Source organism: Notamacropus eugenii, chromosome 3 (assembly GCF_028372415.1).
Source record: "Notamacropus eugenii isolate mMacEug1 chromosome 3, mMacEug1.pri_v2, whole genome shotgun sequence".
In the NCBI taxonomy this organism is placed as follows: domain Eukaryota; kingdom Metazoa; phylum Chordata; class Mammalia; order Diprotodontia; family Macropodidae; genus Notamacropus; species Notamacropus eugenii.
This window is the reverse complement of record NC_092874.1, coordinates 277,602,411-277,628,781: the sequence shown is the minus strand read 5'-3', so window position 1 is coordinate 277,628,781 and position 26,371 is coordinate 277,602,411. Positions and strand designations below refer to the sequence as shown.

At 41.7% G+C, this 26,371-nt stretch overlaps 2 protein-coding genes and 1 long non-coding RNA gene across 4 annotated transcripts in view; 2 read left to right on the top strand and 1 right to left on the bottom strand.

Moving 5' to 3' along the window:
* FGD6 (FYVE, RhoGEF and PH domain containing 6) overlaps nt 1-18,021 on the top strand; it is a 169,090-nt gene extending 151,069 nt beyond the window's left edge. The window contains exons 16-21 of the mRNA XM_072655602.1: nt 1,170-1,316; nt 2,124-2,226; nt 4,422-4,549; nt 7,732-7,860; nt 13,142-13,290; nt 17,739-18,021. Coding sequence (XP_072511703.1) covers nt 1,170-1,316; nt 2,124-2,226; nt 4,422-4,549; nt 7,732-7,860; nt 13,142-13,290; nt 17,739-17,775 — 693 coding nt within the window. The 3' untranslated portion in view covers nt 17,776-18,021. The remainder of the gene's footprint in view (nt 1-1,169; nt 1,317-2,123; nt 2,227-4,421; nt 4,550-7,731; nt 7,861-13,141; nt 13,291-17,738) is intronic.
* LOC140534509 (uncharacterized) lies at nt 14,058-25,631 on the bottom strand. The gene is made up of 2 exons (XR_011977348.1): nt 25,126-25,631; nt 14,058-23,459 (listed from the first exon to the last, which is right to left on the bottom strand). It is a non-coding gene; the product is annotated as an uncharacterized lncRNA (long non-coding RNA).
* Nucleotides 25,630-26,371, top strand: part of NR2C1 (nuclear receptor subfamily 2 group C member 1) — a 94,940-nt gene continuing 94,198 nt past the window's right edge. Inside the window, exon 1 of one of the 2 annotated variants that reach the window (XM_072655609.1) lies at nt 25,630-25,764. The gene's annotated coding sequence lies outside the window, so the exon portion shown is untranslated. The remainder of the gene's footprint in view (nt 25,765-26,371) is intronic. The other variant, XM_072655610.1, reaches the window with a different exon arrangement.

The following is a 26,371-nucleotide window of genomic DNA, read 5'->3' as shown; positions in this document are numbered from 1 at the left end:
CTAAAACTACCTAGTTTTTGATCCACTAGTGGTGACACCACTGCTAGGCCCACATTCCAAAGATGTAGTGAGGTGGGGGAAAGTCCCAGAGACAGCGAAATACTTAAAGCAGCACTTTTTATAGTAGCAAAAAACTGGAAAGAAAGTGGGTGATTTGGGAATGGTTGAATAAATTAAATAGATAAGCTGTTCCTGAAGAATTGGTATAGAAGATACAGGCAAAAAACTTAGATAAGAATCATGGGCATATGAACTTCATGAAATATTTTTACATCATGAAAAATGAGGCATTTGAAGAATTCAGAAAAACTGGAGTAGATGTGAATGAATTGATAAAAAGAGAGCAAGGAAAATAGTCAATTTACCCAGTGACTATAATAACATAAAGGAAAAGAAATTGAATGGCTCAGATTCATTAAGCAGTGGTCTACTATGAGCCCGTTATGGATATAATTATCATTAATTAACTAAGCATTCATTAAGTTCCTGCTGTGTGCTGGGAATTATGCATACAAGGACAATTACACTGGCCTTCCCTTTAGGGAGGTAATATTCCACTGGACAGAAACTACATGTATACTTTGTGAATATGAAATATATTAAATAAAATGTTTTGGGGAGTGTGGTGGGGTGGGGAAGGTACAGGCTTACTGAAGGGCAAATACAGTATGAAGGTAGAGAGGAATAGGCTGGAAATAGGGGAAGTGACATGAGTGAGTTTGAGGGATTAGGGAGTAATAGTGGTCAGGGAAGAGGCCTTGGTCCAAGGCTGCTAATAACTTAAAAGCATAAGGGTATTGGCTGAAACAGTAGGACCATAGCACATCACTCCCTTTAGAGTAGCAAAATTAATGTTGATTTGGTTTTTAATCTTAAGGATTATTATTGACAGAAACATAGAAAAATAATCTGGATTTTTTTCTTAACCTGATAAAAGGCTGTAATTTTATCTGTGTAGGGAATTCCCTATGAAAAAAGTTCCTCTACCAATTCAGGTCAGCAGCTCTTCCTTGTACCAGGAGATGTGCAGAAGTGACTGATGGAAAAACACAAAGGCTTGAGTAAAACTTCTTTAAGCTGATTCTGCATGATAGAGAAAATCAGAGTTCATTTTCTCCTTTTATTGATACGATTCCTACAGCTCTATATCTCTCTTCTCTTTTTTGTAGACGGACATGGACAAGAAGGAGGAGATGAGCCCCCTGGGTTCAAAGGCTCCCATCTGGATTCCTGATACTAGAGCCACCATGTGCATGGTGTGTACGAGTGAATTCACACTCACCTGGAGGAGGCACCATTGCCGGGCTTGTGGCAAGGTAAGGCAAGAGCATCCTGTTCTCTCTTTAAGGTAATGTCCATTTTAAAGGAAGCCTAAGGCTTTGCAGTTATCTGAATCACAGGGGGCAATGGAGTGGTCATTTCTCAGGGCCCCAGCCAATTCTCTAAGATGATTGGTTGCAGATGAGCTGGCTAACCACCTAGATAGATGGAATTTTCATACCACAGCTCCCTACACGGAATCAAAGGTTGGACTGAAAAATATTTTTAAAAAGAATTCACATTATATGTTATGTTCTAAAACATATTTGCACAAAACACCATTGTGTGGAAAAAATACTGAATCATGATATAACATCTGGAATGATATTGGGTAAATATTGAGAGCAAAAACATCCTGCTCCAGGCCAGCGTCTTTCTTCCTGTGGCTTTGAACTGTAGATTTATGTAATTTATGCCAACAGTAATAACAGTACTGGGTTACATGTGTGTGGCACTTTCCTTCCCAGATTCTTTTGTATATGCTCCTGCTTGTTCTTTATTCTTTGCAGTAATTCTATAACTCACATTTAAGGATTACAAAGTTTTATATATATATTATTTCATTTGATCCTTTCAACATTCTTAGGGGGGTTATCATTATCCCCATTTTGCAGATGAGGAAACCGAGGCCTAACTTTTTGGGGGTGGGGCAGTCAGGGTTTGAGTCACATAGATAGTAAGTGTGTAAGGTTGAATTTGAACTCAGGTCCTCCTGACTCCAGGAATGGTACTCTATCTACTGTGCCATGTACCTGCCCCCTGAAGGCCTAACTCTTAAGTTAATATGTTTTATGTGTTTTCAGATTGTCTGTCAAGCTTGTTCGTCAAATAAGTGTGGTTTAGATTATCTGAAAAACCAGCCAGCAAGAGTCTGTGAACACTGTTTCAAAGAACTGCAGAAACTAGGTAACAAACCCACTTCGGCCCCTCGCCAGTTCCCTTCCCCAGCATCCTTTTGTTACCTACTTTGTCTTTTCCTTGAGCCAATCTTTGGGAAGCTTCCTTTTTGGTAAATGGGATTACTCATGTCGGCCACGGTTTTGGTTAGAATACCTAGGAGTTCAATTTAAATAATTCTTGGCTCCCCAAATTCTGGCTTAGTGCTCAGCTCAAAATGAAAATAGAGCAAAATTTACCTTCCTGTTAGCAGAGAAGATTTGCTAAGGAGATGAAGGTGCAAATTGGGATGAGAGGCATAATGAACAGGTCTGGAGTATAAAGAAAGGGGTCAAGGAGAACATTGTAAAAATTAATCATAAAGACAGATTGCAGAGAATTTGCTTGAAACAACTTGAGAGCACATTATTTGAGAAGTAGAAATAATATGGGGCTTACATATTGTTTTTCTCTGACTGTTAATGCTTTTGCTAAAGGGAAATCTTGCTAATAGGTTGCTTTGGGATCATATATGTGGAGCTGGGGGGGACTTCACAGTCCATGTAGCCCAGTTCCCTCATTTTACAGGAGAGGAAACTGAGGCAGAGAGCGGTAAAAGGGAATTGCTTGCGGTCATGTAGCTATTAATTGTCAGAGCTGTGACTTAAACTATGCTCCAGATACATTATTCTTTCCTCTTAGCCTTGCTCCAAATGTTTTAAGGACCTCAACATGGTAGAATAAAATTTATTTTAAAAATAAATTCTAAAATCAACTTGAAGCGTCAGCTCTTTAAAACCTAAAAGTTTTTCTATGTTCACAGTTTATAGTTTTCTTACATGTGGCCCAGATACTGTTAACCTTTAATTTAATTTTGTCTTCTAAAAAAGCTTTTTTAGGGATATTTTTGTTTTGGTTTTATCGAGAATTGGTTTTATTTGAAGTACCCAATTTGCAAAATTGGGAAAAGTTTCTCAATAAAGAAGTAAAATCTTTAAAAAAAAAAAATACATATTTCAGACAAACCTCACTACCACTGCAGCTGATTACACAAGGTTATAAGTTCATTCAGCCATGCAAAATCCATTTTGCAGTTAGTTTCTAATCTGCTCTTATCTATGTAACCAGAAACGGTTATTTGCCTGAGAAAAGGTTATTGGGTCTGTTGTTTCCCTACAGTCAGGTTTAAGATAACTACTAGGACTTCCCTAGAGAAGCCACCCCTTCTAGAGTCTGAATGTGGTTTATAGCTGCATTCCTGAAAGATTTGTGGGGAGCAACCTTTCAGGTATATGAAGGAAGGGGGTGTGGGTGGGGGATGGGCACAGAATAAACCACATGACTCCTGCAATTTCATAAATCTGCAGTTTATCACTAACTGTAAATAACTAGCCTCATCTGTACATTTCTTCTGTACAATAGATAGATATTTCTTCTCCCAATTCTGTTCATTTTTCATTGCTGTCCCCTGGACTCTCTCCCTCCTCATTCCTTCTCTTAGGTTCCCATCTTAGTACCCATTGTAACCAGAGCTGTTAGGCATACCATTTAAATCTTAAAAAGCATACCACTTAAATCTTTGTGTCAGTGCCCATTTCTGCCTCAGTTTCCCCATCTGTTAAATAATGATCTCTCTTCTCTCTGTCTCTTGCTCTCTGTGAGAAAAGCACTTTTGCAAACTTAAAAGTTGTGTGTGTGCACCTGTTGCTATTATTTTTCTAGAGGACATACTGGAAAGGGCAGACCTAGGAGATTTGGAATTAGATAAAGAGTCAGATGAGAATGAGAGTATGGAGGAGATGCATAGGCACCAGGAGAAATAAGGATTTTATAGAATGGATACTTCCCCCAAGGTTCTAATGAAAATATTGATTTGTGGATTCACCAAAGCACTTGCTTTTGGGGAGGGCCAAAGGTTCTGGTGGCCATGAGCCTGCTAGAAGTAGGAGGAGACCTTTGCTTATCCTAAATTTCATGGGTTCCGTGGGGGAGAGCCAGAGGTAAGAGTGGTCAGGAGGGGGCTTGATGTATCAAGATGACTTTGCTCGTCTCTTCTTCCTGGTCGCTCAATCCTTATTCATCTCTGTATCACCCTCAGCACAGGTCAGTGCCTCTCTCTTAGTAGCGACCTGGGAAATGTTAGTTCAATAAATGTTGTTGAATTGATTAAATAGCTAATGGTCAAGATTAGCTCTCTAAATTATATATGTGATGACTCTCTTTAGATCACCAGAATTCATCTAAGACTGGGTCCCCAGCAAATCACAAATCTCCTTCAAGTGCCTTGTCTTCGGTCTTACATAGTATTCCATCTGGAAGGAAACAAAAAAAAATCCCAGCTGCCCTCAAAGAAGTAAGTGTTGCCATTTAACTTGAAAACATGCAATTGTTTTTCATGTTTCATAGGCCAAAAGACTGGAAGCAAAGCTGGAACAAGGGGACGCAAACAAGCAGTTTGGAGCTACCATGTTAAATTGGAAAAGAGACAAACTCCATGTAGTAGAGAGTCATGGCTCCATGTGCTGTTGTACTTTTTGTCTTTTCTTTATATAACTTTGTTGATCTTTGTCAAGTTCCTAATAATACAAAATGCATATTTTTTTAATTCTGCAAAGAGGGGGACCTAGGAAAGTCCACACATGTGCAAATGGTACTGAAGGGAGCTTAGAACAGCTCTACCTCAGAGCATCACCTTGTGGTATGTGCACAGAGTGCAAGAAGGGAAGAAGAGATCCCCTACTTTACACTTAACTTTATTGGTGGAGTTCTTTCAACTGACACCATTTGCAGCCTGTCTAGCCTGGATTATATTGACTTTGTGAGTCATTCCACCCAGTCCATCTGGGCTTCTCCCAACTCAGGCAGGCTGGTCCATGTCAGTTGCCAGTCCCATGCCTGAAATGCTACCAGCCTGATAGGTCCTTAACATATAGAGTCATAGAATTTTAGAGCTGCATAGGGCCATGGTGATCATCTGATCCAGTGACCTCAATGGAAAGATAAGGAAACCGAGGACTAGAGCAATAAAATGACTAATCCAGAGTCAGAGGGGTCATAAGTGAAATATCTTTATGCCTTCACTTATCTTTAAAAGTTCATATTGACTTTTTAATATTTCCTCTACTCAGTTTGTTGACATCAGAATGGGCAGGCTCCTTTACTCTTCTAGAATGCTGACTGGGCAGTTGAGAAGGACTAAAATCATTTCTGATTTCATCATCCTTTAACTAAATATATGAAAATACTTAACAAAAAGTCCACAACTCACATGAGGATTTTGTTCTAAAATATCATGCATGAATTACTGGTAATCATAGATTCTAATGACTTTTAGTCTGACAGATTACTAAATTCTTAGTTAATGGAATCATTTTTTTCTCAGCAGTATATTTACCTATGTTAAAAATCCTCAAGATATTTTCAAAACCCAGTCTTAATTTTTTGACTTTGGAGTTTAGAATGTACTTTCTTGTAAACACAAATGTTGGTTGGGTCAACCCACTTATTGTTTAGTCATTTCAGCTGTGTCCGACTCTTCACAATCCCATTTGGGATTTTCTTGGCAAAGATATTGGAATGGTTTGCCATGTTCTTCTCCAGCTCATTTTATGAAACAAATAAGGTTAAGTGACTTCTCCAGGGTCAGTGTCTGAAACTGGATTTGAACTCAGGAAGACGAGTCTTCCTGACTCTAGGCTTGGTGCGCATGCTCTATGGGCACCAAGTAGGTACCCCATGGACCCATCCATATATGTCTATTAAAAATTTATTGGTATATTAATACTGTTATTTCAGCCACTCATGTCATCTTTTCCAAGGCACAGGCCCAACTCAAAATATAACTGAAAACTTGGGGTCCTTTTCAAGGATGATTTACAATAGTCCAGACCTGCAGTAAGCTGAAAATTGCCATCCTTTTTCCCAGATGCACAGGCTGATTGATCCATTGTTGGAGAGATGGAAGGGACCATAGAGGTCAACTAGTATAACTGCTCATTTACAAGGGAGGACGCAGGGTGGGGGGTCAAGTGATGGAGTAATAGAAAATATTCAGCCACAGGTTCTTTGCTGTATGAACCTCCTTTCCACTGTTTTTTAATTTTTTTTTTGGTTGATTAGTCATTTCAGTCTTCATGACCCCATTTAGAGTTTTCTTGGCCAAGATACTAGGATGGTTTGCCATTTCCTTCTCCAGCTCATTTTACAGATAAGGAAATCGAGGGGAACAGGATTAAGTGGCTTGCCCAGGGTCACACAGCTAGTAAGTGTCTGAGGCTGGAATTGAACTCAGGTCTTTCTGACTCTAAGCCTAGCACTGTGCCACCTAGCTGTCACTTTTATTGTGTGGTTCATTTAGAAAATGTTATAAAGATTTGCTCTCAGTTAATTTGATTATAATTTTTTCAAGGCCTAGGAAGTGCTTAGAGATAAAAAATTTATAAAAATAAACTGGCAGCCAGTTAAAATAGTTTCCCCCTGGCATTCCAAGTTTTTGTTTTATTTTTGTCATGATCTCTGATTTTATTGGTGAAGGAAGTCTTGGTTAGGAGCCTCCTGTACCAACAGAACTTCAGTTTGTAATCCTAGAGTATTGCCTGGGGCACTGAGGGACTGCTCTGGATCCCACAGTCATTAGCCTAAGAAGGGGAAGTTGAAACCAGGTCCTTGTGTCTCCAAGGCCAGCCGTCTGGCCATGCTGGCTCTCTTGACCTTCTGAATTCCAGGAGAGAGTTTAAATGTATGAGTAATCCCTGAAATCTCCCAAATATGATTTAAAAAGACCCAAGAACAACAATCTTTTGGTCTTTGGAGTTGTATGTTTCCCTAACCACATTCATTCAGAGATTGAGTCTCAGCAGTGAGTCTTCAATGAAAGATAAAAGACATTGTTTCACCTCTAAAAAGTAACAGACCAAACTAAACTAGTTCTTCCACCAAGTGAAAGCTTGAAGCTATAAAAGTCTCTCTCAAAAATGTAGCTTAAAATGAGAATGTTCTGGTTTGGAGCATTAGCACCTGGTTGCTGTAGCTTAACCCCATCTTTGAAATGATAATTATGTTTCGAAGAGTGCTATACTTGGTGGCAGGAAGTCTTGAGTTAAAATCCTCCCTTTGATGCTTGCTCTGTGACACTGGGCAATTAACCCTTACAAGAGACTTCCCCTAAGGTGATAGCTCTAGGTCATGTAATGAACCAGTTGATTCCCTCACTGATCAAAATCACAGATGTCAGACTCTCAGGTTGGCTGATATACCTAATGGTATATTTAATTTCTTATCTAAAAATCCATGGTAATGATAATAACCACCACTTAGGGTTTTAAAGTTTGCCAAGCTCTCTACATATTTTATTTCATGTTATCCTGACAATGGTGATAATCCCCATTTTATGGATGAAGAAACTGACACTCAGAGGTTAAATTACTTGTTCAGGGTCATAACATACTCTTGACTCCAGACCCAGAGTTTCATCTGTGATATTGTCTCACTGACACTTAATAAGAACAAACCATTTCTGCTGATTGTTTGTCCTAGGTGTCAGCAAACACGGAAGACTCTACTATGAGTGGTTATCTATACAGGTCAAAGGGCAGTAAGAAACCATGGAAACATTTTTGGTTCGTGATAAAAAATAAAGTGCTCTACACATATGCTGCAAGTGAGGTAAGAGTTTGATTTATTTAACTTCATAGTGCAGTGTGGTGATATAGGAATGATGGTCAGTCTCTTAAGGATACTCTGGACTGAACAGGAAACTGTGACTACCATTTTAAATTCACAGGATCATGGATTTCAGTTTAGAAGGGACCACAAAGGCTGTCTATGGGCAGCTAAGTGGCACAGTGGATAGAGCATTGGGCCTGGAGTCAGGAAGATCTGTGTTCAAATCACTTCCTAGCTGTGTGAGCCTGGGCAAGTCACTTATCCCTGTTTGCCTCATTTTCCAGGGTCATGAAAAGTAGAACACGACTGAACAACAAGTAAAGACCATCTAAGTCCATCCCTCTCCTTTTACAGATCAGGAAACTGAGACCTAAGGAGGTTAAATGGCTTGCCCAAGATTACACAACTTGTAAGTGACTGAGCTGGATTCAAACCCAGATTCTCAGTCTGAAAATCCAGCACACTTTCTAGATCTCTTCCACTTTTTCTCACTTCCTCAATGTGGCAAATGATTAGCTCTGAGAGTCTGATTATTTTGGTAGATTTTTAAAGGAATATTTTTTTTTGTATTATATTTGGAGAACACAAGCCAACCCAAACAATTTCAAGATATGTTAGAAATTCCCCATACCACTAAATAAAAAGTGCCACTTCTAGAATTGTGGTTGAATGACCAACTGCAGCACTAAACATTCTGCCAGAGGGGAGGGAGCAAGTACCTTCCAATACCCCTTCTACTTCTGCATGGACGATTTCAAGTAACCCAAGCTTTCTTTTTTTTTTTTTATTTAACTTTTAACATTTATTTTCACACAATTTTGGGTTACAAATTTTCTTCCCTTTTATCCCCTCCCCCCCCCAAACCCAAGCTTTCTAATTGCCCCTGTGACCTATCTGCTCTCTCCTCTATCCTCCCTCCCTGCCCTTGTCTCTGTCTTCTCTTTTGTCCTGTAGGGCCAGATAGCTTTCTTGACCCCTTAACCTGTATTTCTTGTTACCCAGTGGTAAGAACATTACATTTGGTCCTAACACTTTGAGTTCCAACTTCTTTAGCTCCCTCCCTCTCCACCCCTTCCCCTTGGAAGACAGGCAATTCGATATAGGCCATATCTGTTTAGTTTTGCAAATGATTTCCATGCTAGTTGTGTTGTATAGGACTAACTATATTTCCCTCCATCCTATCCTGTCCCCCATTACTTCTATTTTCTTATGGTCCTTTCCCTCCCCATGAGTGTCGACCTTGTATTGCATTCTCCTCCCCATGCCCTCCCTTCCATCCTCCCCCCGACCCTGCTTGTGCCCCTGTCCCCCACTCTCCTGTGTTATGAGATAGGTTTTCCTATCAAAATGAGTGTGCATTATAATCTTTCCTTTAGTGGAATGTGATGAGAGTAGACCTCATGTTTTTCTCTTGCCTCCCCTCTTTATCCCACCACTAATAAGTCTTTTGCTTGCCTCTTTTATGAGAGATAATTTGCCCCATATAACTTCTTCCTTTCTCCTCCCAATATTTCTCTCTCACTGCTTGATTTCATTTTTTTTTTTAAGATATGATCCCATCCTCTTCAATTCACTCTGTGCACTCTGTCTCTATGTATGTGTGCGTGTGTGCATGTGTGTGTGTGTGTACTCCCACCCAGTACCCAGATATTGAAATGTTTCAAGAGTTACAAATATTGTCTTTCCATGTAGGAATGTAAACAGTTCAACTTTAGTAAGTCCCTTATGACTTCTCTTTGCTGTTCACCTTTTCATGGTTCTCTTCATTCTTGTGTTAGAAAGTCAAATTTTCTTTCCAGCTCTGGTCTTTTCATCAGGAAAATTTGAAAGTCCTCTATTTCATTGAAAGACCATTTTTTCTCCTGAAGTATTATACTCAGTTTTGCTGGGTAGATGATTCTTGGCTTCAGTCCTAGTTCCTTTGACTTCTGGAATATCCTATTCCATTCCCTTCTATCCCTCAATGTAGACGGTGCCAGATCTTGTGCTATCCTGATTGTATTTCCACAATACTTGAATTGTTTCTTTCTAGCTGCTTGCAATATTTTCTCTTTCACCTGGGAATTCTGGAATTTGGCCACAATGCTCCTAGGATTTTCTCTTTTTGGATCTCTTTCATGCGGTGTTCTGCGGATTCCTTGAATATTTATTTTGCCTTCTGGTTCTAGAATCTCAGGGCAGTTTTCCTTGATAATTTCATGGAAGATGATGTCTAAGCTCTTCTTTTGATCATGGTTTTCAGGTAGTCCCAGAATTTTTACATTGTCTCTCCTGATTCTATTTTCCAGGTCAGTTGTTTTTCCAATAAGATATTTCACATTATCTTCCATTTTTTGAATCTGCGCGGTATGTTCTGAGATATCTGTCTTTCTCATAAAGTCCTTAGCGTCCATCTGTACCATTCCAGTTTTGAAAGATCTATTTTCTTCAGTGAGCTTTTGAATCTCCTTTTCCATTTGGTTTATTCTGCTTTTGAAAGCATTCTTCTCCTCATTGGCCCCTTGCACCTCCCTTGCCAACTGAGTTAGGCTAGTTCTCAAGGTGCCATTTCTTCAAGTTTTTTTGGTTCTCCTTTAGCAGGGAGCTGATCTGCTTTTCATGCTTCTCCCTCATCCCTCTCATTTCCCTTCCCAGTCTTTCCTCCACCTCTCTAACTTGATTTTCAAAATTCCTCTTGAGCTCTTCCATGGCCCGAGCCCATTGGGTGGGCTGGGACACAGAATCCTCGATTTCTGTGTCTTTGCCTGATGGCAAGCATTGTTCCTCCCCATCAGAAAGGAAGGGAGGAAGTGTCTTTTCTCCGATAAAGTACCCTTCAATAGTTTTGTTTCTTTTCCCTTTTTTGGGCATTCTCCCCAACCGGTGACCTGACCTCTGAATGTTCTCCTCACACCCACCTCGCCTCCTGGTCCTCCCAGCCAGCGTTTGGGGACTGAGATTCAAATGCTGCTTCCCGCCTTAGGGTTTTTGGTGGGGGCAGGGCTGCTATTCAGTGTGAGAATTAAGTTCAGGTGGTCAGGGGCAGGGCCGCCTCTGTAGCTCAGTTCCCTCAGGGGGTTTATGCACAGACCTTCCACAATGGATCCAGGCTCCCGCCCTTTTGGGGAGCCCCTGTCTGTAGCCGCCTCTCAGCTTCTATCTCCTGGGGGGGCCCGAGCCATGGGGGCACCCCACTCCCCTCTCAACCCGCCAAAGAGACTCTCTCATCTACCCCCGTCAGTCACCTGTTGGTGGGGGGGCTTGTGCCGCCGCTGGAGATCCCGTCCCCGTAGCCCTCTCGGATCTTTTCCTCACGGTGTCGTGGCCGCGGCAGGGCTGCCCTCTGCTCCCCGTCCCAGTGCCCAGTCCACGGCACGAAGGACCCCCCACGAGAGGTTTGCAGGTCTCTCCGGAACAGAAATCTCCCTCGCTCCAATATTCCGTGGTCTCTGGGTGCAGAATTCGCCCTGGGTTGGTCCCCTCTAGCCGTTATGTGGTTTGTGGGTTCGGAGCTATGTGTATGTGCTTCTTTCTACTTCGCCATCTTGACTTCACCATCTTGGCTCTGCCCCCTGAACCCAAGCTTTCTATCAAGGAATCATCAGCCCAGCCTAGCCCAACAGAGGAGATGGATCCCCTAATTGATTTGAGCTGAAAGTATGCAGGTGTATGTCAATTGTGATGAGATCTACGCACCAGTCTATCCAGAGCATCTTGAATATTTCAAACAGAAGTGAGGCAAAAGTGATTTTAGAAGAAGCTGGTTTTTTAAATGTATCATCTGAGTCATTTGCTCATCCTCTCAATTGGATCTTCCTTGTACATTGTCTCTTGTCATACCCAAGGGCAGGCATCTACGTTCCAAGGTTTGAAACTGAGCAGCATGACATAAGCTAGAAGGGGGAGGGCAGAGTACACGTGTAGCTTTTTCCTTTTCCAAGAGACAATGTGTTTCTTTCTATGGCACATGGGTTTGTTATCCTGGGGAAGAAATTAGCTTTATAAATCTTCTTACAGAAATTTGGGAAGCTCGACATTGTCCTCCCAGAATGTAATTTTGTACTGTTAATCATGCCAGCCCCAACTGGGTTTGACTTCTGAATTCTGTTTGATGTCACCATCAGATCTTCTAATTCTTACTCATTCCTGTGACCTTTTGCTAGTTTATGAAGACAATCCAAATAGTTCTAAATTACTGAAGGCTTACCAATTTAGGAGACATCACAGGGAAATTATCACCATGATTGGTGCTTCCATCACACCAGAAATAATGGACTTTAGCTATTCTCTACCCCCTGATCAGCTTAGCCACTCACAGATAACATAGGATAATGGGGAAAGCACCAAACCAGGAATCTGGAAACACTGGTTCTAAATCCTGTTCCTAGTAGTCATTTGCTATGCAACCTTGAGCAGTCTTCATATGCCTGTGGTAGACACCCCATTAACTCTACAGTATATGAAGACATCTCCCAGCAGAACGGGCAGATGAGAACAATTTGTTCCAAAGGCTGAAGTAGGCACTATGGAATTCTTAGACACTGAAGATGCCAAGGTCTTCCACTGTATCCCAGGCCATCCCCGGTTGCCATGACTGTTGTCTTGCCACTAGACTTCTATGACTTTATGATTTATGCACCTCTTCCTCATTTAAATCCAGTTCACGAATGAATCATAACATCACCCCCTAATGTCATTGGTCCTCTTTGAGAATGAAAGACAAACACCAACATTGAGCAGATCACTTTTTTTGAGCCTCAGGTGTTTCATCTGTAAAACTGGGTGATAATCATCCTACCTCTGATCCCATTGGAAAACTATAATGTGAATGGAGTCATGGATAGCTGGACATGACTGAAACAACTGAACAACAAAAAACATATGTAGAAGCAGGAGGAAGAGACCTATTCAATCCTTTAAGGCAGAAGCGGGATCAATGGGTAGAAATTAAAGGAAGTAAATTTATGTAAGGAAATACCTACCAACAATTAGATTTTTTTTTTCCAAATTGGCACTGGATGCAGCAGATTATTCCCCTATACTGGAGTTTTCTAAGTATTTAGATTCTGCTTGACTCCTTGTTAAGTAGTTCACAGGGAGAGGAGATTCTGGTTCAGATGTTAGTTGGACTAGGTGGGCTCCGAAGCAGTTTCCAGTTCTGAAATTCTGAGATATTTTGTGGGAATTGTTGCAGTTCAGAGTCATTTGTAATATTGGAAAAAAATTGTATCCTTTTTTAAAAGAAAGGCAGAATGTGATACCATTTCTAAAACTGAGATGTGTGTGTGTGTTTTAAAACTAGGATGTCGCAGCCTTGGAAAGTCAGCCATTATTGGGATTCACTGTTGCTGAAGTTCACGATGAAAATTCACAGTCTAAAGTGTTCCAGCTACTGCATAAAAATGTCCTGTTCTACATGTTCAAAGCAGATGATGCTCATTCGGCTCAGAAGTAAGTCACTTAGAAGTGCCTTTTCTTTTTTTTTTGCTACCAAATATGTGCTTTAGGATTTGCCTCTCCATGTGACTATTGTATTTTTTGTCTTTTGAAAGTTTTTTTCAAATATTTTTTATTTTTTCCCAGTTATGTATAAAGACAATTTTTAATATTCATTTTAAAAAATTTTGAGTTCCAAATTCCCTCCTTCCTCTTCTTTCCCTCTCCCTGAGATAGTAAGCAATTTGATTTAGGGTTCTGTTACTTGTATAAAATAATTAAAACTACCTGGGAGCTTTTCTAAGACTCTAAGTTGCAGAGAAGGTACCAGTTGACTTTGGTAGAGAGAGTATATTCATTAGGGACTTCCCTGTGTTGGTGAAATCATAAGCCTGTTTCCTATTCTCCCTTTAAGGATGGGAAGATCATAGATCATAGATGAAGAGCTGAGGGGCAGGACTATAAAAGCTTCCAGTCCAGTCTTCTCATTTTGCAGATTTTGAGCTTGAGGGCCTAAAGACTCTCATTAAATGACTCATTATAAAAGAAGTCATCAGATTATAAAAGGGACCTCAAAGGCCACCTAGTTCAATATCCTCATTTTACAAATGGGGACCCTGAGGCTTAGAGAGGTGGAGTAGTGACATGCCCAAGGACACATGGGTAATAAGCATCAGAGATAGGATTGGAATTCAGGTCTCTTACTTCAGAGCCAGTGGATTTCCCAAGGCACCATACTATTTCCATCAGTCTTTCTAAAATGGAAAGATTAGCGGCCTAGCTTTTGTTGTATTTTTTTATTTTTTGGAGGCAGTCAAGGTCACACAGCTAGTTAGTGTCTGAGGCTGGATTTGATCTCAGGTCCTCCCGATTTTAAAAAAGTATTTTAAAAAAAGAGACAGCATGGAATGGTGGATATACAATAGGGCTTCATTGTTAGGAAGGCTTGGATTCAAGGGTTGCATCTGACACATATATAATTGTATGATGAGGGGCAAGTGAGCAGTAGCTCTCTGACTATTAAGTTATAGGAGAGTTGCCAATCTATTTCAAATGGAAAGATTAGATGTTTTAAAAATGCATAGATGAGAATAATAGGAAGCATAGGCAAGTTTTGGAAAGAAACCTGTAGAATATATGTATTTTTGGGGGGGTGAGTTGAATAAAATAGTGTTCATGGTTTCATAGAGAATCCTTTTGTTTTCTGCTGTTTGCCAGTTTTTAAAATTAAAATGTAAATTTTAAAAAACAAAGTAGAAGTATACTAAACAAACTTTGCTCAGAAGTTGCTTTAAAGGAGAGAGATGAGAATCTGAGAGATTCGCAAGAGCCCAAAGGATAGTGAAAATTGGATGGTGCTAGCCAAGATCTTTTGTCCACACATGACCTAAGAAAAAAGCAGCATGTGGCAGCTCCTGCTGACAGGAAGGGAAGCTGGGGCCTGTTTTGACCTCCCTTACGTCAAGGGCAAGAATCTTTGCCCTCCACATTCCAAGGATTTGGCGGTCTAAGGGTTGTCTTGTGCCAGGGAACAGTGAGACTTCCAACAGCTGCTTACTAACTTGTCTCACTGGCAAGACAGTCGGTCACATTAAAAAGGCCCCCATGCTGTCAGCAGGGACAGGCTTAATGGGAGGAAGCCAACCTAGTTTTTGATGGTTAAGACCGACAAAATCTCTCTTCAGTGACTTTCCAAATCAAACGGTGCTGCCCTTGTGAGCATATTTTCCATTAACATGCAAACCTCAATAGAGAGTCCTTCTGAGCAGGCCAGCTCCCTGTGACTCCTAATTCATAATAAGGTTTGTTTTGGCCTCAGAGAAAAATTGGATTACTTTTTATAATAAGCATTCCTTCCTTTGAATTCTCAGTAAGAAGAAAAGTTCAGTTTAGTTGACAGATTTTCTTGAAGATGAGTAGAAATGTTTTTGTTAAATGGAATGTTGGTGGTTAACTGGGACAATTAACAAATTATTATAATTACAACAAAAATAATAGCTAGTGTTAAGGCTTGTAAAGGGATTTACTAACGTTATCTCACTTGGTCCTCATAAAAACCCTACCAGGTCTGTTACTGTGGAATAAAGAAATGGAGGAGTTACAGCTAAACAACCATTTATTTAGCAATGCATGGCAGGTGCAGACGCAAATGGGGTCCACAGCTTTCTGTAGCCAAGGACACTGACCATTGGTTTCTATGCCATTAATATACAATTTAGATGGAGGGAAAAACAGGATTATAGTGCTAGGTTTTTTATTGGTGGAGGGAATTAGGAGACAGTGAGGTGAGAGGGGGAGGGGTAATTTTGTGACATTCCTTAAATTGGGTGACAGTTGAAAGGGATAGTAATCTTGAGTCCCAGATGTCCCAAATACCTGTCTGGTCCATGATGACATCTTCCCTTAGACATTCTGAAATAGGCTTTTTCCTCAGAATAGCTCTGAAGGGGGTTCTCCTGGAAGATCTGCTTCTCTAGTTCCGAGTCACTTGCAGAGATTCCTGGTAATTCTGCTAAAATCTGCCATTAACAAGACTCAATACAATTTAGTACAGCCTCCTAAATTTGAATTTCCAGTGACTAGTTCATGTGGTGAAAACCAGCTTAAGCTTTGTGGTTCTGATCCTATTAACAGCAGAACATCAAATTTGGAACCCATAATTCACCTAAAACTTCAGAGAATTTCAGTTTTTATATACCACTTGTAAACTTTGTGCTTAATATGGATACTACTATCAATAGGCTGAAGAAAGAATATTAAAAAAAAAAATCCCCGAAGGCTTGATTTGGAAAACGAGTCCTTCTGTCTCTTAGAATGATCAGACCAGGGTTCAAAATAAGATAGTAATATCACTTTTTTACAATTATCAATGCAATTTTATATGTAAACTCCTTAATCCCATTTTGAGAAATTATTACTAACACATACTCAAGGCCTATGTATCCCTTTAGAAACATTTAGAAACCAAATCTGTGTGTGTATATACATATCCTAGTTCTTAGAGAAAACAATCTGATCCTGATGCTTTCTCAAAATTTACTTCTCCATTTAATTAGAAAACTTTTACATCTTTGTCTTATTCCCCTCGATCAGGGCATTATCCATATATCACCCTGAAAGAATGAGATACTTAAAGAATCTAATCTTTTACATAAATATATAACTGTTAGCAAGTAGATGGCAAGCCCAAGAACTCATTTACTTAGTTGCTCAGGATATGTGACTGACTACAAATTCAGACTGAAAACAGTAATATCTTTCATTCTTGCATCCTATGATAGTAATTCAGAGATGTTTTAGAGTTCAGTGAGAAAACTTCTGCTGTTTACTTGCCCAGATTTTTTTTTATTTCTTTTTAAATCACCCAAAGGACCAAATCATTTCCTTTTGTTTCCTCAACCTAATCTAACCCCACTCAAATACTTAAGAGGGTGGCAAAGTCACCTTATTCAAAGAAGATAGAGAATGTAGGCAGGAAAAGCTACTTATTTAAAAAGAGAGAGGATGCTATCTTCAATAATTCAATGCTGCATATGTAGTTCTGTACTTTCCATATTATAAAAAGAAATAACCAAATAAGGTTTTTCATAGCCTTCTTATCTGAGTGAAATAGAAACCTTCCCTCAAACCTCTTTCCAAAATTTCCAAACCCTTTACTTTAAACCCTTCTATTCACTCTCAGTAGCTAAGAAACCATTCGTTTCTACAGTTTTGAGGGAGTGAAAAGCAGGAAAAATAGAGTAATAGGGATTCAGTCACCTGGTTTCTTATTGGTGGAGGGGATTGGGAGACAATGAGATGAGAGGGAGAGGAGGGATAGTTTTGTTGCATTTCTTCAGTCGGGTGACAGTTGGGAGGGAGAGTAATCTTGTGAGTTCTCCAAAATCAGGTAACTTCCAAGAAACTGGAACTTAACTTCACAAAGTGGTAGATAAGGGCAAAATGGAACTACTAATGTTATTTTAATGTAACAGACAGGTGCTATTATTATCCTAGATTATAGATGAGGACATAGAGGCAGAGAGGGTTTAAGGTTCTCCATGAAATGGTCTTTTTTGGTAAGTGTATGTTGTGAGTGAGTGTGTGTGTGTGTGTGTGTGTGTGTGTGTGTGTGTGTGTGTGGCAAAAGTGAGTAAACAGTACTATACTTAATGGATTGAATGCCTTATTTAGAGTCAGGGGACCCAGGTTCAAACCTTAACTTTTATGCTTTAAAGGCTCATAGGACCTTGGGCATAATCTCAGAAACTCAGTTTCCTCATCTATACAATGGGGATAATATCAGTAGCACCTCCTACACAAGGTTGTGAGGTTCACATGAGACATTCTCTGTAAAGCATTACATAAAACTAAAAATGTGTTATATAAAAGTTAGTTTTCATCCTCATTATTTTGATTCATATATAACTGGATATAGAAATTGCAAAATTAAATCTAAGGATGTGTTTTTTTCTTTTCATCAGGTGGATAGAAGCATTTCAGGAAGGCACAGTGCTGTAGCACCATCTGTTTCATCTCTTTTTTATGATTCCAGAGGACTAGATTTCATCCGAAGGCGTGAAATGCAGTAAAAAGATTTTTATCCATGTAATCACGCACTGCCAAGAGAAAATCTGACTCAGTTGTATGTTTATCTGACTTAGGAAACTGTCTTTTAGTCATGTTAATATTTCTTTGAAAGAGATTGTACACTTGTTAGGGTATTTTTTTCATACAAAGTGTTATTTATTAAATTTTTGTTGTTTACTTAATGGTCAGAATTATTTCTGAGGCTCACACTGAATTTCAGAGGGTCCTTGTCTTCAGGAGAATAGATAACATATCAGAACTGTGCTATAGTGTTAACTATTGTGACACAATGGCCCACGATGTTTTCTTCTGTTACTTTTTGTGATAACATTCTGACCAACAGATTCTTTGTATCCAAAGTTTTCTGCCAACATTGGTTTTCTGTGAGTTGCTTAATTTAGAAACAGTGAATATTTTAAAATGGTTAAAGAAAAAGACATGCAACTTTAGTCTCAGTAGAGTAATCCCAAATATATCTTTATATTTTATAATGGGGAAAAAAACCCCAACAACATATGGCCAAGCTTCTACCTCAGGGACACTCTGGGATTAAGTTCCAGTAAGTTATCTAAATAACAAAACTACTTCTGTCCTGTACCTCTGTTCTTGGTGGGGAAGGGATACAAGATCAAAGTCGGATAGCCACAGGATAGAAGCCTAATTTTTTTCTTATTGAACTGTGAGTCATAATGAAGAGTCTATAATCCTGAAGTTAACACGTTAGAAAACAGGTTTCCCAACCAGATGTGCAAAAGAAGTCAATCCAACAGGCTTTAAAATAAGGGTCATACTCTACCAATACAGCATAAAATCAGCATGGCTTTCAATCTTTTCTTAAATGAAAAAAAATCTTTTCTGAGCCTGAAAGTTCTTAAGAAGAAAGGGGCATATCTGAGATGCCTTATGTGAAAACAAAGGAGGTTGATAAAACTTCCCAAGATTCTGGGGGAGCTTAAAGAGTTTATTTCTGCCTATAAGAAGAAAAACAAAATATACACACAGGTTGCCAACAGCACTTGTGTGATTGTAGTCGGTAGGTGTCCAGAGTCTAGTTTGACCTTGATATGTGTGTCTCAGACAAATTTTGTATGAAAGTTTACCTTAGCCCTCAAAGAATTTATGAATTTAACTGAAATGACCATATCAAGAAAGTACAGAGTCTTAGCCAGACTTCACCAAAACTTCATCTTCAGTCTTTTTAAAAATAATTTGTTTACACTTTTCAGTATGATTTTGTTGCTTAGTCATTTTTCAGGCATGTCTGACCCTTCATGACCCCCATTTGGGGTGTTCTTGGCAGAGATACTGGAGTGGTTTGCCATTTCTTTCTCTAACTCATTTGACAGATGAGGAAACTGAAGCAAACAGGGTTAAATGACCTGCCCAGCGTCACACAGCTACTAAGTGTGTGAGGCCCTATTTGAACTCAGGTGCTCTATCCACTGTGCCACACAGCTGCCCCTCAGTATGATACCTAAAAAGAAATTCATCACTAAGTAGAACCCCTACCTTGGGCGCCTCTATAGGAAGCATCCCAAACCCCCACCCCTCCCACCATGATGGTGGGTGTGAAACTACCCTTGGAAACTGGCCAGAGAACAAAACAGAATTTTCACTGTGATCCACATGCTGCAGAGAACACTTTTCCCCTCTTTTTTCTCTTTAAAACAAGATTCTGGTTAAAATCATCTCATGAGGAGGCTCAGGAGGTTTTTAGTTCTTCTTATGAAAATATTCATCAGGATGACAGTTATTTTTACACTTTGCTGTAGCTCAACACATTCTGGGGTCCCTTTCCTTTGTCTTTGGTACCTTGGATGGACTGCTAGGATGGGCCCTTCCAGCTTGAACCCTCCCAGGCAAACATTTCAGTTCCACATGCCAAATCAGAATAGCAAATCCTTAAATGTCCTCAGATGCTGACTCCAGGAATCAAGAAAGAGGGGGAGCAATGAATGATTACATCATACAATTATGAATCTAGTGCCAGAAAAGACCTTGAAGTCATCCAGTCCAATCCTGTTATTTTATAGATATGGAAAATGAGGCATAACAAGTCTCTCAGATAAGTGACATTTTCAGAATTTGAACCCAGACCCCGGGACTCCAAATCCAGCATGCTTCCTGCTGTACTTTCTCTTATTTTTTTTAATCTATAGCCTGTAGAATAAGATGTCTATGTCAAAACTCCCGTGGGGGGTGGGAGCCACAGCACAAACTTTGTTGAAGTCAGATGGGAATGTTTGGGGTGAAGAATCACGAGTGGTTCTTTCCCTTGGCCTCTAAGAGATTGGGTTTATTTTTCCCCTTCTCACCCCTGGAGGGGTTCCCCAATTCCTGATCCATTTGTTCTCCCCCATGCTCTGACTACACTTTAAATGACTTCATTCGTTTAAACCTTCTTGTCAGTGAGGCCCTGGCTTCTTCAAACAGCTGCTGGAATCCAGAGCCAGTTAGTAATCTGAATTTTCAAAACAAGAAATATATTCCCTCCCCACCCCTTCAGTTAGCTCAACTGCATTCCTCAATTATTGTGAAACATTCATGAGATGGTTCCAGGGATGTTCATGCTTGAATCGGGGTTCTGAGAAGTTTCCTGCTATGTTGGGTTGTGAGAGAACTCAGTTTAATCCCCTACACAGGTTTTGTCTTTGATCCATCTCGTTTGATGTATCTGATTGCTTCTGCTTTTCCTCAGTTCTGTACTTAACATGCCTAACACAAGGTCATCCAAGGTCCTAATTATTACTGTAAAATAACATTGGGTCAGGTTGTTTTAAAAAAAATAAAGCCAGCAGGAATTTTGAAGTGCATTTGAAATTGTCTGATTAGGTCTAGAAGGAAAAATACAGCAAATTTCCAGCCTTCTGTAGTCTGGAATGGAACAGAAATAAAGGGAGAAGGGGAGGGTGTCGAAGCTTAAAGAACTTTAAATTTCATTAAGAACTTTGGGATACCATGTATGATCCTAGAAACTGAAGGGATATCAGAGGTCATTTACATTGTACAGATGAGAAAACTGATGTTCAGAGAGGTGGACCTACCTAAGCTTGCACAGTATGTAAATGACAAAGTCTGGAAGACCTGGATTCAAGTCCAGTCTCTGATATAGACTGGCTCTGTGAACCTGGACAAGTCACTTAATCCCTCACTGTGTTGTTTTTTTTTTAACTGTGCCAACCTGCATTGGGAGGGAAAATTTCCTTAGCTGGGAGTTCTTTATGCCAATGAAATCACAACTCCTGTTCCCCTTCCCATCTTCAAAGAGCTTGAGAGACAGGGGCTGACATGAGGAGGCTGGACTGACTTGGGAGAAGCCAGAATTTGCAGTCTTCTGAACCAGCCTGATATTTTGATCCTGATACTTCCCCATCTGTTAGCATATTTCTGCCACCAAGATCAAGATGGCAAATTTTGCCTTTGGACCCTTAGCATCTCCTTTCTGATTCCTTCCCTCACTTCATTCTCCCCTTCCCTTCCTTCTCTGCACTTCTCACGCCCTCCAATTATCTCTGACTGCTGAAATCTCTGGTCCACACTTGAAAAGTTTCTTCTTCCTCTTCCTGGATCCAGTCAATTAAACCCCTGCCTTCCCCTTGCTCTGTAATTCACAAGAAGGTGTGAATGAGGTTTTGAGTTAGTAGAATGGATTTCCATTTGAAAACTGGAGTTTACTGTCCAAAGATACTAGGTTTGCTTTTGAAAAGAACCTTCTGATTATTGTTGCCCGAAAGTTTCCCTTCTGCACCCCCAAATCCTTTCTACCCAGTGCTTTCTGGAGCCAATGACTGTAACCTACAGAAATTGCTTGCATAGTCCCCCCAACCGTACCCTTGCTAATGAATTCATGGGTTTCAGTAAAATAACGTATTATTGTTTTTGCAGAGGGAATTTGGGTTGGCAAATCATGAGTCATAAATCTAGAAGTGGAGAAGGCCTCCTACACTATACTTTAAAAACTAAAAAAACCTAGATGCTTTGATTTTCATACATATGGAGAGCTCTCAACAAAGAATTTCTTCCTTCCAATTCAGACATCCAAGCCTGCTGTACCACTTACAGTCTTAAGAAAGCTTCCTGGGGCTCTGGGAGGTTATGAGTGATTTACCCAGGAGGACCCAGGTCTCCCTGGGGTGACCAGGCTGCCTCTCAGTTATCTTTAATTTCTGGATAGGATTTGGGGTCATCATATTTCATTCTCTCAGCACTGTATTTGCAGTCAAAATATGTGTGTAAGTTTCCACAGACAGGTGGACAAATCACAATATCTGAGAAATGAGCACCTTCATGGTCATTGCTAGAGGTATGAATTCGCCTGGAGATGCTCCTCTAGCCTTTAGTCTGAAAGAACATTATTCTTGGGCTTTCTTCCTTCCCATCCTCTCATGAAAAGCTCATCCGGACATTTTCTTCTTTTTCACAAAAGAAACATCACCTTACTAGTGGATTTTTTTTTTTTAAGAGCAAGTCATCAGGGAGTTCAATCCAAAATGGGAAACTCATAATACAGCATTAGATCTTGAGCATGTGAGATTGGCACTGCATTTGAAACAACCATTAAAACCCATCTCTCCCCTCCCCCTACCAAGCCTTTTGAGAAACTGTCTTTCTAGAAACATCTTACCTGGAAAGTTCAAGTTTGTCCCGTGTTGCCCAGACAGAAATGGAGATCCTTTATAAATAACTGAAAGTCATTGTAAATAATGTCAATATGTATATTTGCATAAATAAACCCACAGGATCGCTGCTTCTATTGGTTGCGTTGGAGTCTGTTTATTTACAAAATTACTTAAGCTGCCATTATTCTCAAGCCGGCCTGCCTGCACTGGTTAAGAACCAACTTTCCCACCAAACAGAATTCACTCTTCTCAAGCATTCTGATAACACCGCATCCATTTGACAATGCTAAGAACTCAGGTAGTGAGAATGTTGGGAGGAGGGGCGTAGGGTCTGAAGCCCCTGCAGAATTAGTTGCCAGGTGGTGTCTCCGTGTGAGTGGCTTTCCTGGATAATGGCTGTGGGGGCTAGGTTGGAAGCAGAGCCTGTGATCTTGGGGGCACTGTTGTTCCCAAGGCTTTTGTGTTTGGTATCCTGGGCTCCATCAGGCTTAGAAGAATGGTGGTGGCCATCATTTGACTTGTCTGGCACATGACAGCTCTATTCTTGTTGGTCAGCTGTTAGTGGGGAAAGGCTGGCATTGAATTTCTCTGGTTGATGACTGCAGGGGCCAGGCCTGTAGCTGGGCCAGGGATCTGATGGATGCTACTACTCCCAGGGTTCCTTTAATGGTGGTTGGTTAGCTGGTGATGGTGGTAGGATAGTAGGCTTCTCCACAGGGGTGGCCTCCCTCAATGAGTACTGTGGGGCTGTTGAACTATCTCTCTAGGATCTGAGGTGACATGGTACTCTAGGTTGCAGCCAGGCTTGACTTGCTGGGAACATACTGCTTCCTCTCAAGATATCATGCTGCATGGGCTATCTTCTGTTGTCCTGATCTGACCACTGGACCCATATGGCTCTGGAGGAGAGAGTGAGGCTGGTGACTGCACAGCCCTGCCTCACTTAAATCCAATTCACTTGCATGTCATGGCACATCTTCCTGATGTCATGGTCCTCTTTGAGAAGGAAGGACAAACAATAAAGAAGAGCCACCATATTGCCACATACCCATACACATATACATATAGATACACACATACATTCTCATGTTGCTTCTTAGTTCTTATTTTTATTACTTTTCCCTTAGATCCTTGCCATAACCTTCAAAAAGGTTTCCAGTTTCTTTTCCCGATCCATTCCAATCCTTCCTAGAAAACCCAGCTTTAATTAGGTTTCCTTCCTGCTCAAAACTTTCAGTGGCTGGTTCTCCATTATCTACAGAATAACATCTAATCTTCTTAGCCTTTCATGGCTGCTCTCCAACTTCCCTTTCTAGCCTCTTTTTTTTTTCCTTCTGCTCCCTTTCACAGCTTCTGCCCAGCTAAGTCACTGACTCCTCACACACCCAACTCAGGGTTTGTACATCATCCCTTGACCTGGAGAGCAGTCTGTTTCCTTACCTTTTACTCCTCTCCACCATTTGAAATAATCCTCATTCTTTAAGACCCAATTTGTGTCATCACTTGAAAGCATCCCCCTTTTTTCCTTCCCAGGCAGTCCTACCAATTAATTTCCTCTCCCATAGCTTAGAAAGCACTTTGAGCCTCTCCTATACACTTACCATTTTCCATTTTTTAAAAAATGTACAACTTTTATCTCCTTCCTAAGAGCACTGAGGGCAGCAAAGGACAGATCCTGGCTGGTTCCCTCCCTGCGTGAAGACAATGCCTGGTACAGTGGAAAAGGCACTGGCTTGGAACTTGAGAAGGCCTGGATTCAAATCTCTCTTCTGAACCTAGCCTCTTCCACTTTGAGGAAGTCACTTCACCTTTCCTACTTCCCTGGTTCTCATTTTCCTCATCTGTAGCATGAAGGGGTAGGGCTAAGATGACTTACTAACTGATTTGCTGACAGCTGTATACAAACTACACTCTTCCAAACCATTTTAGGTAAAATCAATCAATCAATATTTATTAAGTGCCTACTATGTGCCAGGCACCGTGCTAAGCTCTGGGGATGCAAAAGACAATCCTTGCCCTTGAGAAAAATGATTATTAAATAACCAATGATTTGGGGAGGTCCAGAGTTTCCCCCCTTTTTCCTAAAGTCCTGATTTTAAAGTTCAGTTCCTGATAATGAGACTGGATTCAGACCTTATTCAGGTACCAAAGCCATTTTGCTCTACTCAGGTTTGGGTGGGGATAAATTCTTTGAATAGATTGCGCAAGGCTGGAAATAACTTAGAAGTAAATGACATAATCCAAGTTCATAGGTTCAGTCCCTCTTTGTAATATTCATTCTCAATCTGAGCTGCTTGCCACACTCTGGAACACCCCTCTTCCAATGGGCATGTAAGCTACGATAGCCACCCACTCCTTCCCTGCCATGATGGTCTTTGGTCTGAGAGAGAGCCTCTTCCCCCTTTATGTCCCCTGCTTGTACAGTGCCTATCCAGGAGATACTTAATGCTTACTGATAGAAGGTAAGCTCCTTGAGGGCAGGGCCTGTGTTAATTTCTGCCTTTGGTCCAACTAGTACAATGCTCAGCACAAAGCCAGAACTTCATGAACTGATTGATACAATGTAACCTCTCCTAGTAACTGTTACAAAGTAGGTAACGAAAGTTCACAGATAAAATGTGAGCTCTTTGAGCTCTGCCCCCCTCCCCTTTTATATTCCTACCTTGTACCGAGGCTGGCAGGGTCAGAACTTAATGAACTGATTGACAGAAGGTAAGCTCCTTGAGGGCAGGATCTCTCTTTTCTTGTTTAATCCCCTGCTTGTACACAGTTGGTCCTTAATTACTGTTTACCGAGTGATGAAACGTAAGCCTCTGGAGAGCAGTGTTCTGCCCTGCAAACCGCAGGCGCCTAATAACAAGTATTACAAGTATCTTCTCACCAGTGCGCACACGCCCTGGACTCCAAATGCTGAGCCCCACCTGCAGCTCCTCCAGCTGCAGTTCCCCTCCGAACCGAGAGAGGGCGAGGAGAGATTCGGAGCCGTGTCCAGGCTCCCGCCGCCCCCTCCTCTTCCCTCCCTCCCGCGAGAACGTTACTTCTCCCTCTTGGCCCGCTCTCCTCGCCCCTCAACGCGCAGGCGCAAGCGGGGACACGCACCGCGGAGCGGAGGGAGGGGTCACGAACTCTGACCCTCCCACCCCCCCACGCCCAGGCCCCTAGCATCCCCCCGCCCCCCCACCCGCCTTCCTCCTCCGGGAGCCGCCCCCCTCCCTCCCCGCCTCCAGCAGCCGTCAGAGGGAGAAGAGTCCGCGCTACTGTGGGAGACGGGGTGCGTCGGTGGAGCGAGCGCGGCGGGCGGGTAGGTGCCGCCGGGAGGGAGGGGGAGCGGCGGAGGGGAGGAGGAGGGAAGCTGCCGCGCGCGGGGGATGAGGGGGGCTGCGGGGGCGCCGCCTCCCCTTCCCCCTCCCCCTTCTCCCGTGGCTTCTCAACGGTCTCTCGCCGCCGCCCCGGGCGCGGGGACGGCCACGGGAGCCGGGAGGCTCCGCGGGGGGAGGGGGAGGGGGAGGGGGAGGGGGAGGTGGCTCCTGTGCGCGTGCGCGTGCGCAGAGACCGAGGCCCGGCCGAGCCGCCGGCTCAGGAGCAGGCCGGGCCCCCTGGGGCTAGCGGGGCCGACCGGGGCCTGCACCCTGAAAAAGAAAGAGCCGCGGGGCTGGGGGAAAGGGAGGGACGGGGCGGCCCTGGGGCCCGTGTTCGGGAGCCTTGCTGAAAGCTTCCTGGGCTCCGGGCTATCCCTCCCGGTAAATGGCAAAGCGTTTACTGATGCGCCCTACTGTGTGACAGCGAACGAGACAGCGTCCGTGCGCCCTACTGTGTGCGGGGCACTCGGTGACGGTGAACGAAAAAGCGCTTTATTAAGTCTTACTGTGTGCGGGGCGCTTACTAACGATAAGTGATCGCGTTCGTTA